The sequence below is a fragment of the Cebus imitator genome, unplaced genomic scaffold, assembly GCF_001604975.1.
Source record: "Cebus imitator isolate Cc_AM_T3 unplaced genomic scaffold, Cebus_imitator-1.0 Scaffold325, whole genome shotgun sequence".
Lineage (NCBI taxonomy): Eukaryota > Metazoa > Chordata > Mammalia > Primates > Cebidae > Cebus > Cebus imitator.
The window spans coordinates 169,584-184,199 of NW_016107640.1; the positions used below are offsets into that span (position 1 = coordinate 169,584).

The following is a 14,616-nucleotide window of genomic DNA, read 5'->3' on the forward strand; positions in this document are numbered from 1 at the left end:
CCTTTCTTTTATTAAATAAAATTGATAGGCAAAGAGCAAATTTTCACTTTGTGATATATTTGCATTTTTCAGATTTAATGTAGAAAAGAAAATGATAAGCAAACAAATAGGGAAAGCAAGGAAAGCACTGGGATCCAAGATGGTTTAAATACATTAGTATTTTCAAAGGAATTTCCACTGATGTCCAGAGCCCATCCCTGGAAAATATGAATTAATTGGCCTGATTTGATATCTGCATTGGGTCAGCCATCAGTATTTTTAAAAAGTTCTCAAATAAGCCTAATGTATAGCCAGAATTTAGAGGTACTGATTTAGGAAAAGGCTAGAAAGAAGTCAGCTGACCAGGTGCTTTTCAAAGCCACACATACCAGATCCCAACACAGAGTCACGGAACTGGAATCTCTGAGGTAATTTTTGGAAAAGTATTAGGTGGTTGTTGATGCATAGCTAGAGTCAAAAACCTTGTCAATAAAATCAAATCCCTTAAAGAGCTAAAATTTTATAACGTTGACTGCTTAAGGTTCAATTACTTTAACTTTGAGATACATTTCTTTATTTTTAGAGGCATTATTAGTTTGCTTTACTTTTGAGATATATTATTTCAATATTTACCGTCCTCCCAATCTTACTGTTTAGTACATGCACACAGACACACACACAGAGAGATTTTTTTCCTCCTGTTTTATAGAATTATATGTCTTTCCAGGTTACCTCAAATCTTTTTGGAATGAGGTTGGATATAAATATAGGGGAAAAATCTATGACTATTTAGTGTCTATTTCTAGAATGCGATTTCTCAACTCAGCTCTAATGGCATTTAGGAAGTGATAATTCTTTGCTGCGGGGGACGTCCTATGCATTGCCGGCTATTTGGCAGCATCCCTGGCCTCTCTCCACTAGATGCCAGTAGTGTGTTCCTGATTCTAACAACCAAAAATATCTCCAAATATTACCAAGTGTCCTTGGAATGTAGGGGGAATAGGGGGTAGCTAAATCACCCAGTTTAAGAACTACTCATTTAGAAGATTGAGTTCCAGCGTTTGGTTAGAAAAATGAAAAAGCCCACAAATGCCAAAAGCATACAGTTGTTAACACAATTATATATTTTGCTTCCTAATATAATAGCAGTATCTCCTTTAAGGCCTATAAAACTTATGTTTTTCTTGCATGGAGAATTTTGCTTATGTGTTAAAACTGTCAAGACTGAAGAATATTACCAAACAATCCTGAAACTGCCATTCTGATTTTTGTGAAGTCATATAAACCACCCTGTGCTGGGTGTATTTTGTAACTGTATTTGATGTCTTTGTAATATAGAACCAAGTAAGAGTTTTTGAAATAATAACGATTTTCTAAATATTAAATGGCAAGGATGATTTCAGAATTTCAAGTCAGGAGTAGCGGAGATAAACTGTTATCAATGATAGACCAAATGTAGCCTCTTGGTGGCACTGTTTGTTTTTACAGAGGTAATATGCTGGCCTCAGAAGATGCAGCACTTGATGCATTATGATTTTCAGAATATGTAGTTTAAGTTCAGTGAAATAAAGCATTTTCAAGAGGATACAGTTTCCATGGAAAGATTGTTCTACTGTCACTAAGAGGCTGTGATTGCTGTATCCCCACAATTTGTTGTAGGCTGGGTTGTCCCTAACATAAGGTTTGCAGGCTGGCAGCAGGGCATAATTACCCAAACAGAAAGATACAGATACAGCATGTCATCCCTGCTAATGACCACAACATTTTCTTGCCCAGTAATCTGTAACAAAAAGCCACATAAATGATCAGGCTGCACTTAAGTGCAGCACTAAAGAAAAACTTGGTGGTACAAAAATTATTCCAGCCAATTGAATGGAAATGACAGAGAATAATACAAAGTTGTCTCTGCTAGGGAGATGTGTGTTTGGAATGTCACCAACGGGCAGTGCGTGAAGAAGGCTACACTTCCTTACAGGCACACTGCAATCTGTGTAAGTACGCTCACTTCCTCCAGAGCATTTCTGGATTCTGCAACTTGTTTAGGGCATTTGCTAATATACTTCTAAAGAAGTATCTTTGGAGAATATTCTTTTCTTGAATTTTTATTTTGTCATGAGGGTGGAATATCATCAGTAATCATCTGCTATTATGGCATTTTTCTTTCCCAAAGGTATTAGTCAAGCAGATTTCTCTCCTGATTCTTTCATTTTTGTATCTTCCTAACAGATTTGAAAGACAATGTCCATATGTTGCCTTAGTGAAACAAAACACACATACTTGTACACATGTAAAAATTCAGTGTTAATGATGTGCTATGTTATAAAGCATAATTTTTTCTCTCTCACTTCCAATTTCAATCCCTATTTTTTTGTGTGGATAGGTTCTTAATTTTGAAATGTCTTATTTATGAAATGAGAGCAAGCAGCATAACTATAACTTTTATGATCACTTCCCAATCTTTAAAGCAAATCTTGTCTTCTAGCAGATGATTTCCAAGCATATGCAGTGTGGTTGCCTGCTTCCAATGGTGCTGACCATGTTTTTAAATATTTCATACTTTTAGTGTTGATGATTTGCGTTGCAACATTCACAAATGCTCTTCTATTTTTCTGGTAATAAAATCCTGCCCACATAGAGCTGGTTAAAAGTAGAATGCATTACTTGACCTCTAATAAAAGATTTCCAAAACTTATTTGGCACAATAATACTCAAATGCCCTTCAAACCCTGTATTTTTAACATACCAAATTGTTGCTTGAGTACGGAACCAGGGTTTTGTTGTTGTTATTAATTTTTTTTTTCTTTAAGAGACAGGGTCTTGCTCTGTCACCCAGGCTGAAATGCAGTGGTGCTAATGGCGGCCTCAAATTCTTGGCCTCAAGTGATCTTCCTGCCTTAGCCTCCCAAAGCACTGGGATTATAGGCATGAGCCACTGTGCCTGGCCCCATGGTTGTTGTTTAGTTCCAAGTAGCATTCTAGAAATAATATAAGTGTGAGCTTTCCATAATTTAGAATAAAATCACTCCTTCCAAAAGGTCTCTCTTTCTCCAGAAAAATCATGAGATGCAAATGAGACTAAAGTGCCAATGGGAGTTTGGAATAACCGAATTAAGAAAAATTTGAGCTGCGATTCAGTTCAATGCCTTTATTGATCGTAAGCTAAAACTAAAATCTAGATAAGTCTTCAATGTATACAAATTATGTTAATGTCTAGTTATAATGAAATGTTTGCTTTGATTTCCATATACATAGTATTACCACTGCTCATTCCGGATGACAGGAGAAGGCTGGCTTCTTTGTTGTGGAGAATATCAAGATGTCCTCATAATTGACGCCAAAACTTTGGCTGTTGTTCACAGTTTTAGATCATCTCAGTTTCCCGATTGGATCAACTGCATGTGCATTGTTCACTCCATGAGAATTCAAGGTAATAGTTGGATATTATCTGACAGTAAGAGATCACATATAAAAATATCTACTTTTGAATTATTTGTCAAATTATTGGGCAGGAATTCAGAAAGAATGCTTCTTTATGTTTACCTATTAATGTGGATACGTCTGTAATATGTCTAATCAAGAAAAACTAAGAACACCCATGCCAGTGGTTCAAAACATTGGAAAGTCAGCAAAAGGTTATGATGAGGTGGAAAGAGGAGAATCTATTTTTTTCTTTTCTTTTCTTTTGTTTGTCGAGATGCAGTCTCACTCTGCTACCCAGGCTCTAGTGCAGTGGCATGATCTCAGCTCACTGCAGCCTCCACATCCCAGGTTCAGGCAATTCTCTGCCTCAGCCTCCTGAGCAGCTGGGATTACAGGCACATGTCACCATACCTTACTAATTTTTGTATTTTTAGTAGATATGGTGTTTCACTATCTTGATCAGGCTGGTCTTGAACTCCTGACTTTGTGATCTACCCGTCTCAGCCTTTCAAAGTTCTGGGATTACAGGCATGAACCACCACGCCTGCCCAAGAATCTGTGTTTTTATAACCAAGTTCTGCTTGTTACATTTTCAGAGTGACAAGCAGGTTTTGTTGTGGATTAGCAGGACTCCTGGGATCTTGCCCTGCTATGTCTACTGGATGCAGTATTGATAATTCAGTTCCTGTAATGAGCGACTGCAAAGGGAGGTGGAAGTTGGGTCCTCACTTACTTCTGAAATAGGAAGGCTTCGTGTTATGATGATTCGCAAGGCAGTTCTGCTTCTAGTAGTGCTCTCCTACCTAGTAATCACTTTGAAACTTTAAAACAGATTTCCAGCATGATGTAGAATGTTTATTTTTTCTAATTAAAAAGTAACTCGAAAGATTAAAATTTTCCATCTACACAGCCCCACATAATTCTCAAATGACTATGAAATGATTTTTACATGCCCAATTATATCCATGGTCAGCTTATATGTGACTTTTGTTCTTTTCACAGAAGATTCTCTCTTGGTGGTATCAGTAGCTGGTGAGCTCAAAGTGTGGGATCTCTCCTCATCTATCAACAGCATTCAGGTTGGCTTGGGAACCCTACTCTTTTTTCTCTACAATTTCAAGCCTATTCATCAAAACTTACAAATTACAAGGCTATTACATGCTTATTGTTAAAAGTTCAAATAATATAGATGTGTATAAATTCTACCTCCATAATCTCCCCCCATCCAGCTTCCCAGGAGTGACCATTGGTACAACTGGCTTATATCCTTCCAACATCTCCTCCACGTATATATAAATGTTTTCATTTACACACACACACACATACGCACAGAGAGAAAGATTACATTTTTAATTTTAAAAAAATAGCGGAGTATCTTTCAGGTCCCTACAACAGAAATCCCCCTTTCTTCTGAGTATGTGTTAACAGTGGCAGGCAAATAACTATAAACAACTGAGAGGCATGTCCCTGGGGGGTCCAGTATATTCATGTCTTCCCTGACATTAGGCTACAAGTTGAGATGATGGACGAAAGAACAACCATACTATTTGTGTTGATGACAGAATTATTTAGGCTTCCCCAAGGAGCTCTGGGATCTCTTTAGGAATTTATTGGCTGAGGAAGCCTAGGAATTTTGTTGGTATGCTGAGCTCAAGAAATACACATCCAGCATTATCACAAACTTACTGGGAATATAGTAATCTACTTGCCATGTGTTGGCACTTTGTTCATTTTTTTTCTTAGCAATTAAAATACTAGGTGAGGCATAGTGGCTCACGCCTGTAATCCCAGCCCTTTGGAGGCCAAGGCGAGTGGATGACCAGAGGTCAGAAGTCTGAAACCAGCCTGTCCAATATGGTGAAACCTTGTCTCTACTAAACATACAAAAAAATTTAGCTGGGCATGGTGGTGTGCACCTGTAATCCCAGCTACTTCGGAGGTTGAGGTAGCAGAATGGTTTGAACACAGAAGGCAGGGGTTGCAATGAGCCGAGATTGTGCCACTGCACTCCATCCTTGATGACAGAGCAAGACTCCGTCTAAAGAAAAAAATAAAAAATAAAATACTGTAGGGTTTTTTAAATCATCATTTTACATTTTTTGTTAGACCTTTCTGCTATGTCTAACGGTCTGTAGCTTATTCTTAATCTTGACATTCTCAGCATCCAGCCATAGTTCCCCACAGAATGTTTGTTAAATGATTATATATAATGAGTTCTTGAATCCAAGAGGATTTCCTGATCACAGCTTTTTTTTTTTTTCCCGAGAAATACATCCTTTGTTTCTTTAAAAACATTTCTTAAGACTTTCGGGAGTACATATACAGGTTTGTTATAAAGATAAATTAAGTGTGGCGGGGGTTGGGTGTACAGATTATTTTATCACCCAGGTACACAACTTCTATTGCAAAGTAAATTCTTAGTTCAAAACACTCAAAAGGAAACAAATACTTTTCATTTTATAATGGTGTGATCTGCTTGAGATGTATGGGAAGCAGTTCTTCTCATGGCTGTGTATAAATTACCTGAACTAGCACTAAAAAATTTTCTTTCCTTTTGAAGGAAAAGCAAGATGTCTATGAAAAAGAATCCAAGTTTCTTGAGTCGTTGAACTGCCAAACAATACGATTTTGCACATATACTGAGAGACTTCTTTTGGTGGTATTTTCTAAATGTTGGAAGGTATTATAAAATAATATAATAAATATAAGTGATATACAAATGTAATTTGGCTTTTTTGTTTTGTGCAATATTATGATTTAAATATGATATAAATTCTCTATAATAGTATTACCAGAACATGGAATGATGTGTCTTTTATGACTGACATATTAGTTTTAAACTCTGTAATAAAATTGGGATAGATTACTACATATTTAACATCATGGTATGCAACAGTTTTGTATCTCAAGATACTAGATAAGTAGTAGTCTATCCTAATTTTATTAACAACAAACCGTAATAACACTGAATATTTAGCTCTAAATTATTTTCAAAATTTGGTGTCTACACTTCAGAACTAAAAATATACTTTTTACCTACATAGTTGATTATACTTTTAGATGTTTTACTTTTTTATTGGTTTTAAGAGGGAATAACATTATTTTCTTGAGAATATGTTCACTGACATTTCCAAGAAGAAAAAAAAACCTAAGTTGTCATCATTTCATAGCATTTATTTTTCTTTAAAGTTTTGTATAACGGGATCGGCTAACAAAACTCGACAGTCTTACTTGTATGATGATAATGTATTTTTGAACAAAGATTTAAAAGTATATGGTCTAACAAAAGATTTACGTGATATACATTTTTTATGTGCATAATAAATTTTCAAATGTAAAACTTGGTCTACTTATCATGGAAATAATAAAATTACTTAGAAATTTGGGGATTCTGGGTTTCTATGTTTAGTGTACACACTCTGGAATGAAATAGCCAGATGAACTTTATCCACTGAAACCTACCCTAAGATAAATATAAATAAATAAGTGATGGTAAAATATCATCTTAATATATGAGTACAGTCTGGTCTGTTATTAACGCTTACTATGATGTTATATTATTACTATCAGAATTTATATTTACCTTATTGGTAGATTAGATTTTAACCTTTGACAATGTGCATCAACTTTATATTTTAGGTTTATGATTATTGTAATTTTTCCCTTCTGCTGACTGAAGTTAGTAGAAATGGGCAGTTCTTTGCTGGTGGGGAAGTGATTGCAGCTCACAGAATCCTCATATGGACAGAAGATGGTCACAGTTACATCTATCAGCTGCTGAACAGGTGGGCTCAGATGGGAGCGGCATACAAAACATTCAGGTAGAAAATGAACTTTGGGAGGTTTATTATGTAAAAATCCCTGCATGCTGCCCATGATCAAAAACCAGAACAAAACAACTTTGGCACTAGAAGATTTACTCTGGGCTTCGTAGGCTTCAGCCTTTGTACGAAACAGCAGGGGATGGAGGAATGAGATTAACCATGTATAACTTGTACAGCTGGTGCTGGGTTTTCAAAAAGTCACTTGTAATTATTAACCCAATAATTTCTAACTAGAGTTTAGAAACTTGAACGATACCATCCGGCTTTTGAAAGTGGGAGGGGGAAAAAAACAAAGAACCCCAAAGTTCTAAACTTTGCTTTTTATTTTTGCCACGCAGTGGGCTTTCAAAAAGTATATACCCTTCTGATGGAAGAGTGCTTAAAGAGACCATTTATCCTCATTTAATGTGCTCTACTTCTGTGCAGGAAAATAAGGTAATGTAAGAAAAAAGTAAGCGCCTCAAAGCTGTTTCACTCAGTTTCTTGGATAAGTGCTGCTTTGTCTGTCACAGAGTCAGACTTGAAAAAAATTGAATTGAAGCATCCCATCAACTTGTTAATGAGAAAATCAAGTTTAATTGTCAATGGCTACCAAAGAGAAAACTTTGTCTTTAAAAATCTCCTATTTAAGACTGTATTTTAAGTTTATAATGAAACAATATATATTCATTACAGGAAAATTATAAATGTTGGAAAGAAACAGAATTGCTATTTTCACTGCAATAAATATTCACTGTTTTTTTTTTTTACTTATTTTGATTGGAAAATTTTCAAATATTTGGAAAAGTTGCAAGAGTATTGCAGTAATTACTCATATACGCTTTACCTAGATTCACCAATTATTAACATTTTTCTATATTTACTTTTTCATTCTGTCTGTCTCTGCATTTGTGTGTGTGTGCATGTAAATATGTACAAGCACATACACACACACATCACACTTTTTTCACTGACCCTTGTGACAGATGGTTTGACAAAACATTGTTAACATTTTATGTATCTACTCCAATTTTAAAACTTTATGAAATGTTTTATATTGTTTTTTTTACTTAATCATAAATTGATATCATTTTCAGATGTATTTATTCTCATGAATAAACTTTCTTGTTAAAGCAAATATAATTATGCTTTTGGCAGAGAGTTGAGAATATAATTGTGAGCTTGTTACTTGACAGAATCATACTTTTGACACCCCAGTAAGCCTGAAAATTTAAGGAGTTATTTCATTTCAGTAGTGTTATCCAAAGTGTTTTTTTTTTCTTAAGCCTTTGGACTTTGTCATCAGTTAATTATCTAAAAATGTACTTCATGGAGAGTGGAAGAGTTTTGAATTATTGATGTGTCAACCAAGGAAGCATGCTACTTTTAACAGAATGATGGTTTGCTTAATTAGGCAGCATAGCTGTTGGAAATCCTATAGTTCAGTGATTGTCCCTTTAACATGTCTGTGAGGTTTTGCTGTGAAAACTTGATTAAGAAACTGTCAGCCAAAAATTAGAACCCCAAGTGCCACTGGGGCACAAGCAAACTTTATAATTATGGCATGCATCAATGACTATTTCTTAAATTATTTGTGGGCAGCAATAGTTTCTTGTTTTGCTGTTGATCACAAAAGCAGTATTGGGGCTTACTCAGAAAGGCATATTTAGTTATGTTTTAAAGAATCTGCTCTTTCCTTCTCTTTAGCATTTTTACAAAGCACAGTTTGCCCTGAAAGCCAATTATCAGTTGTGCCCTTTTGGGGCTTCTCATTTCTACAAATTTAAATGCTAGATGTAACCATGAGGAAAGAATACAACTAAAAAAATAATCTCATGGGAAGTTACCTTGCTTTGTTTCTCAAAATGTGAAAACAAACTTATGGGTCTTTTACCAATAATACTTGTTTCAACAACCATAGCTGTTTCTGTATCTTAAAATCGAGAAATGCCTAGAAACCAGTGAAATATGAATAGAATATTTGGAAACTGGAAAAAGCTCATCTGCCTGTCCTTCCTTGCCTTTTGTCCAGCACATAAAGTCAGACTTTCTTCCCCTTATTCAAGCACCACCAGTGTTCACTAAATCTAACAGTTCCTAATGTCTCTTGAAGTTACCAGGTAATGAAGGCATTGTGGTAGGATGAGATGAATTTGATACATGCAGTGAGCTTATACAATACTGCTCTGTAAACAGGTAGTATTGTCCAAACTCATTTTTTGGAGTTATACCACAGAATTAAATCTCCAGGTTTGACAGTAACTGGTTCTCAGAGTTACCGTTTGTAATGCCCATGAACATTATCTGCTGATGGAGCTGCAGTGGTGAGAATGGGGATTCATCTTTCCTTCCAGTAACTGCATAGGATCTCCCTGGCTTCAAATAATAGCTGGCAATTGCTGAGGCCTGTGGTGCAGGGGTCCTGGCTGTGGAGATAAGGAACTGGGCTTCCCAGGGTCTCAGCCACAGAGTAAGGCTGCTGTGCTGAGGTGGGAATAGCTGGAATAAAAACAGCCTAAGGTTCGCAAATAAAAAATGTGTGTGCATGAACTAAGAGTATTGATGTTGATGATGATGATGGTGATGATGATAAACAACTTTGTTTCAGTTCTTATTATTGTCACACATACAAACAACCTCATTTACTTTAGCTGCCCCCAAGATCCCATTGTGAAACTGATGTTTGGAGAGGTGAATTCCCAGGATTTGAACTCAAGTGGCTTAGTCCAAACCTGGTAATGGGTTTTGGAGTGAGTTTCTCAATTCTTCTGAGAAAAGAATAACAAGAATTGTTAAAATTAATTGAATAGGGACTAAATGTCAGGGACCATTCTGAGCACCTTATCTTTATCTACTCATTATTTCTCACACCAATACCGTATATTAGGTGCTTTTATAGTCTTCTTTCACAGGTAGGGAAAATGAGACAGTAAGGTGTACCAAATTGCCTACAGTAAGCAACGTGCTCTTTTAATAGAGCTATCATGTGGTAAAGCCAGGATTTGAATCCAGGCAGTTAGCCCAGGGATTTCAGTTCTAATGGCTATGTTTTATTACCTCCTGGAGGATGGGGACTCTCATGGACACTGTAACGAAAAATCAGAATTCGCATGGTAAGGGACTATGAAGAGGTTTTCAGGTGAAAAGCAGAACTAGAGGCAACTGTTTGGGAGGAGGAGGAGCCAGGGACCAAGGGGTGAATGTGAGCACGTGAGAGGCGGCAGTGTAGAAGGTGAAGGCAGCGGGGATGAAAGCAACAGGGAAATTCAACTGCAGGGGCAAAGCACCAGCTGGGAGGAGTGCTGCCACCAACTTGAGTAGCCCACCAGCCTTTTGGAGCTTCCTTTTCAAATCAGAATAACCAGAGAGTTGGAACAATCAGTTCTAAATGCATACAATGGTAGGAGAGTTTGAGTAGCCAATTTAACCAAATTTTATCAACACCATTTCAAATAGCTATAAAAATCATGGCTGTAAGACACCAAAGTGCCCTCTGAGCCTCAAAAAAATTTATTTAGAAACTGACTTTATTGGAACCATTTTCCGTGATGCTCTTATTTCTTGGAACTACAGGGAATTCATTACACACATTGGTTGGATGACCTTGGATTGGTTTCTTATTTTCTTTCAGAGTTTTCTTATTTTCATATCAGGATAATAACAATGTTTACTTACTATAGAGCTTTGCTGTGAAGATTAAAGGTAGCTAATTTTGGCCCTTAATAATTACTAATGAATAGAACTTTTCACTAATATGTCTAAATCCAGACCTTAAAGCATGTATTTTGTGACTAGGAAGCATCACTTTTCTGGACTTCTTTAATTCTAGCACCAGCAGTTGGCTTTCTTTTTAGGATGACTTTTATTTCTGCACTGAAGAGAGTTCAGGCTTTGTTTGTGTAATCACTTAAATGATTTTGATCCCTTATGCATAATCTCTATTTTCAAACCTGCCCAAAGAACAGCTGTACTGCCCTGGGAAGGGCCAGGGATGCTCTAAGCACATTCACTAGTGAAGGCATAGCTTTAAGGGCACTGGTGCCCACTATTCATATTCTGCTTCAGCAAGATCATAAATTATATATAATATATATACAATGTTAAATATACATAATTTATATAATGAATAACATTATATATATATACACACACACACACATTATAAATTATGGAATCATTTTCCTTTGTGGCCACTTGAGAAATCTGAAATCAAGTATATTTAATCTAAAAAATAGTCAACAAAAAGTGGGAAACATATTAATAACATACAATTACTATATAAATATTAGTTGTTGCTGTTTTAGCTGACCATTAGAACTACACAGGAACTATTGTATAACAGTTACAATTATAACTATTCAGGACCTGGGTTCCTGAATCAGAATTACGGAGTCAAAGCCCATTGCTACCTCTAATCACCTGAGACAGATCAGTCTCTTCACTTCAAGTTTTCTTGTCTGTAAAATGAAAACAACGCTAGTACCAATTTTATAAGGTTCTCGTGAGGATTATTTAACTGAATATGTAGAAAGCCCCTTGCAGTAATGTGTACACATAGCAGTATATATGTGTGTGTGTGTGTATATATATGTACACACACACATATATATACACACACACACACAAATAACATGGTCAGTAAATGTTAGATACTCTTATTAACTTTCTGAAGTCTATGACTTCGCTTCTTGTTTTATAAAGCCTCTTTAGTCCTAGATCACAGATTACTTCTTTGAAATTTTGAAATAGTTGGAAATAAATTGAAAAACCTTACTTCAGTTATTAAGTGTTGTCTCTCTGTTTAAAAACAGTGGCCATCTCTCTATAGTTAGAATATTTCCTACATAAAAGCTCACTTTTTGTTTCGGAACAGAGCCGTCCCCTTGTTATGGGCTACATGAATGAACGGAAAGAGCCTTTTTACAAGATACTCTTTTCTGGAGAAGTCTCAGGAAGAATTACTTTGTGGCACATCCCCGATGTTCCTGTGTCCAAGTTTGATGGTTCTCCTAGAGGTAATTCAGTTTCCATTTCTAGTCACATGTCTTCTGAGAACTAATTTGTAATTAACTCATTGGTTCTTCTAAGGTGAGCAATATGGGACCACAAACAGGAAAAATTTATTGTGTACTATTATGTATTAAATGACAACATAAAAGCAGGTATAAACACAAAGCTTATAGATCTTATATAGTAACACAACCAATATAATTTACATTAACATCAACTGAACTTAATAAGAGATAAATGCTGGCAATATGAATAGGGGATAGACTGTTAAACTGTATTCATATTTTTGAAGGGAGGGTGCCTTGATATTTTCCATGTCTATGATGCATTGAGAAACCAAATTTTCTTTTTGTGTTTGTTTTCTTTTTAGAGATACCAATAACTACCACCTGGACTCTTCAAGATAATTTTGATAAGCATGATACCGTGTCGCAAAGTATTATTGACCATTTCTTTGGGCTTAAAGATGGGGCAGGAACTGCTGTAGTCACTTCATCAGAGTATATTCCAAGTCTTGATAAACTAATATGTGGCTGTGAAGATGGGACAATTATCATTACCCAGGCTTTGAATGCTGCCAAAGCAAGACTTCTAGAAGGCGGTTCTTTAGTAAAAGGTCATTGAATTTTATTTGACACTATTTATTTAATTTATCTAAGCTACAATTTCAACAAAGTGCACTAAAGAAGATTTAGAGACCTAAAGAATTTCCTGGCATTTGCCAATAAATGTGTACCTATTTTAATGTTAAAGTAAACTATACATTTACAGTTTAAAAAACAAAACTCAAGCAGAAGGTTATACAGTAAGAAATGAGTTTTTCTCCTTACTTGATCTTCCAGTTTCTTTCTTCAAAGGCAACTGCTAATACCAGTTTATTTATACTCCTCTTGAAATTTTCTATGTGTATTTAAGGACATACCAAGCATAACAATACACAGTCTTTTAATTATATTGCACAAATAAAAGCATATTCTACATGCTTTACTCAAATGTCCTTAAACAAATCTAAATAAAATATTTCAGAGTGCATTCTTTATGAGCTGACTTTAAATCATTAGTAATAATCTAACTTTAATTTCCTATTAATTGGTGTGTAGGTTTTCTAGTTTTTAGCTACCATGGACAATGTGGAATTGATTACCATTGTATATCTATATACAGGCATATCTGTATATTAATTCCTAAGAGTGGAATCACTAAATCAACATTTGTTTTCATTTTTAATTTTGAAAATATATCTAAAATATTCTGTAAAGAACTTTCATCAATATGCATGCATTTTCACTAATAGCCTATAAAAATGCCTTTCTCCCCAAACTTTACCAACTTTGTATGCTATTAAACTTTTTAATCTTTGCTAATCAGAAGAAAAAGAGTGTCTTTCTGTTTTAATCTATATGTCTTTGTGAATGAAATATGTATTTGTGCTTATACAACTTTCTGCATTTGTGCACTACAACAACAAATACCTATTAAATTGTCTTATGTAAAGGAAAGAAGTATAGGAGGTGATTGATATTTAGAATGTGTAGAAAAAAACCATATACTGTTTTATTGTTAATATTATTTGAGGTGGAGTCTCACTCTGTTGCCCAGGCTGGAGTGCAATGGCGCAATCTCAGCTCACTGCAACTTCTGCCTCCCAGGTTAAAGTAACTGCCCTACCTCAGCCTTCTGAGGAGCTGGGATCACAGATGCCCACCACTGCGCCTGGCTAATTTTTGTATTTTTAGTAGAGACGAGGTTTCACCATGTTGTCCAGGCTGGTTTCAAACTCCTGACCTCAGGTGATTTGCCTGCCTAGCTCTCCCAAAGTGCTGGGGATTACAGGTGTGAGCCACTGTGCCTGGTCTATTTTATTATTGTTATATAAATCCTATTAGAGCATAAGGTCCTTAAGGGTAAGGACTAAATCTCAATTTTAAAAAATCTTCTTATATTGCCTGCTATTGTTCTCAGCTTACTTTGGCCACTTACTAAATGTTACTGACTTACGCTTCAGTGATTGACTGAAGTGGAGGAGTAAATGGCAATGAACCAAGGAGAGGCAATGTACTGGTGTACAGCTAAATGGCTGCTGTTAAAAGTTAGTGAAAAAGCAAAGACCTAGCAGTTTTTATCTAAGCTGATTTATCCTAATATCCAGAAATCAAGAAGAAGCCACATTTGACTTCTAGCATCTGAATGAGCGCTCATCCTGCTTTGTTAGCAGATACAAAGTGAGGATGTCCTGATGGAATAGAGGTTTCTGAAGTATAACAAGAATTATTAGATGAGGTTTATTTTTAATTTGAATAAAGAGAGTTTGTGGTTTATGAATTTGGGGGAGTTTAGCTAATGATGATGGAAGAAGCAGTGTGGCTAGGGGAAGACTCACCCCTTAGCACATTAGTGTGTCACT

The 14,616-nt window shown here is 35.7% G+C and overlaps 1 protein-coding gene across 1 annotated transcript in view; it reads left to right on the forward strand.

Moving 5' to 3' along the window:
- WDR72 (WD repeat domain 72) overlaps positions 1–14,616 on the forward strand; it is a 210,118-nt gene that overhangs the window by 43,390 nt on the left and 152,112 nt on the right. The window contains exons 4-11 of the mRNA XM_017504589.2: positions 1,892–1,970; positions 3,232–3,406; positions 4,402–4,478; positions 5,960–6,079; positions 7,039–7,184; positions 7,562–7,658; positions 12,076–12,217; positions 12,583–12,828. Of these exons, the coding sequence (XP_017360078.1) occupies positions 1,892–1,970; positions 3,232–3,406; positions 4,402–4,478; positions 5,960–6,079; positions 7,039–7,184; positions 7,562–7,658; positions 12,076–12,217; positions 12,583–12,828 (1,082 nt within the window). The remainder of the gene's footprint in view (positions 1–1,891; positions 1,971–3,231; positions 3,407–4,401; positions 4,479–5,959; positions 6,080–7,038; positions 7,185–7,561; positions 7,659–12,075; positions 12,218–12,582; positions 12,829–14,616) is intronic.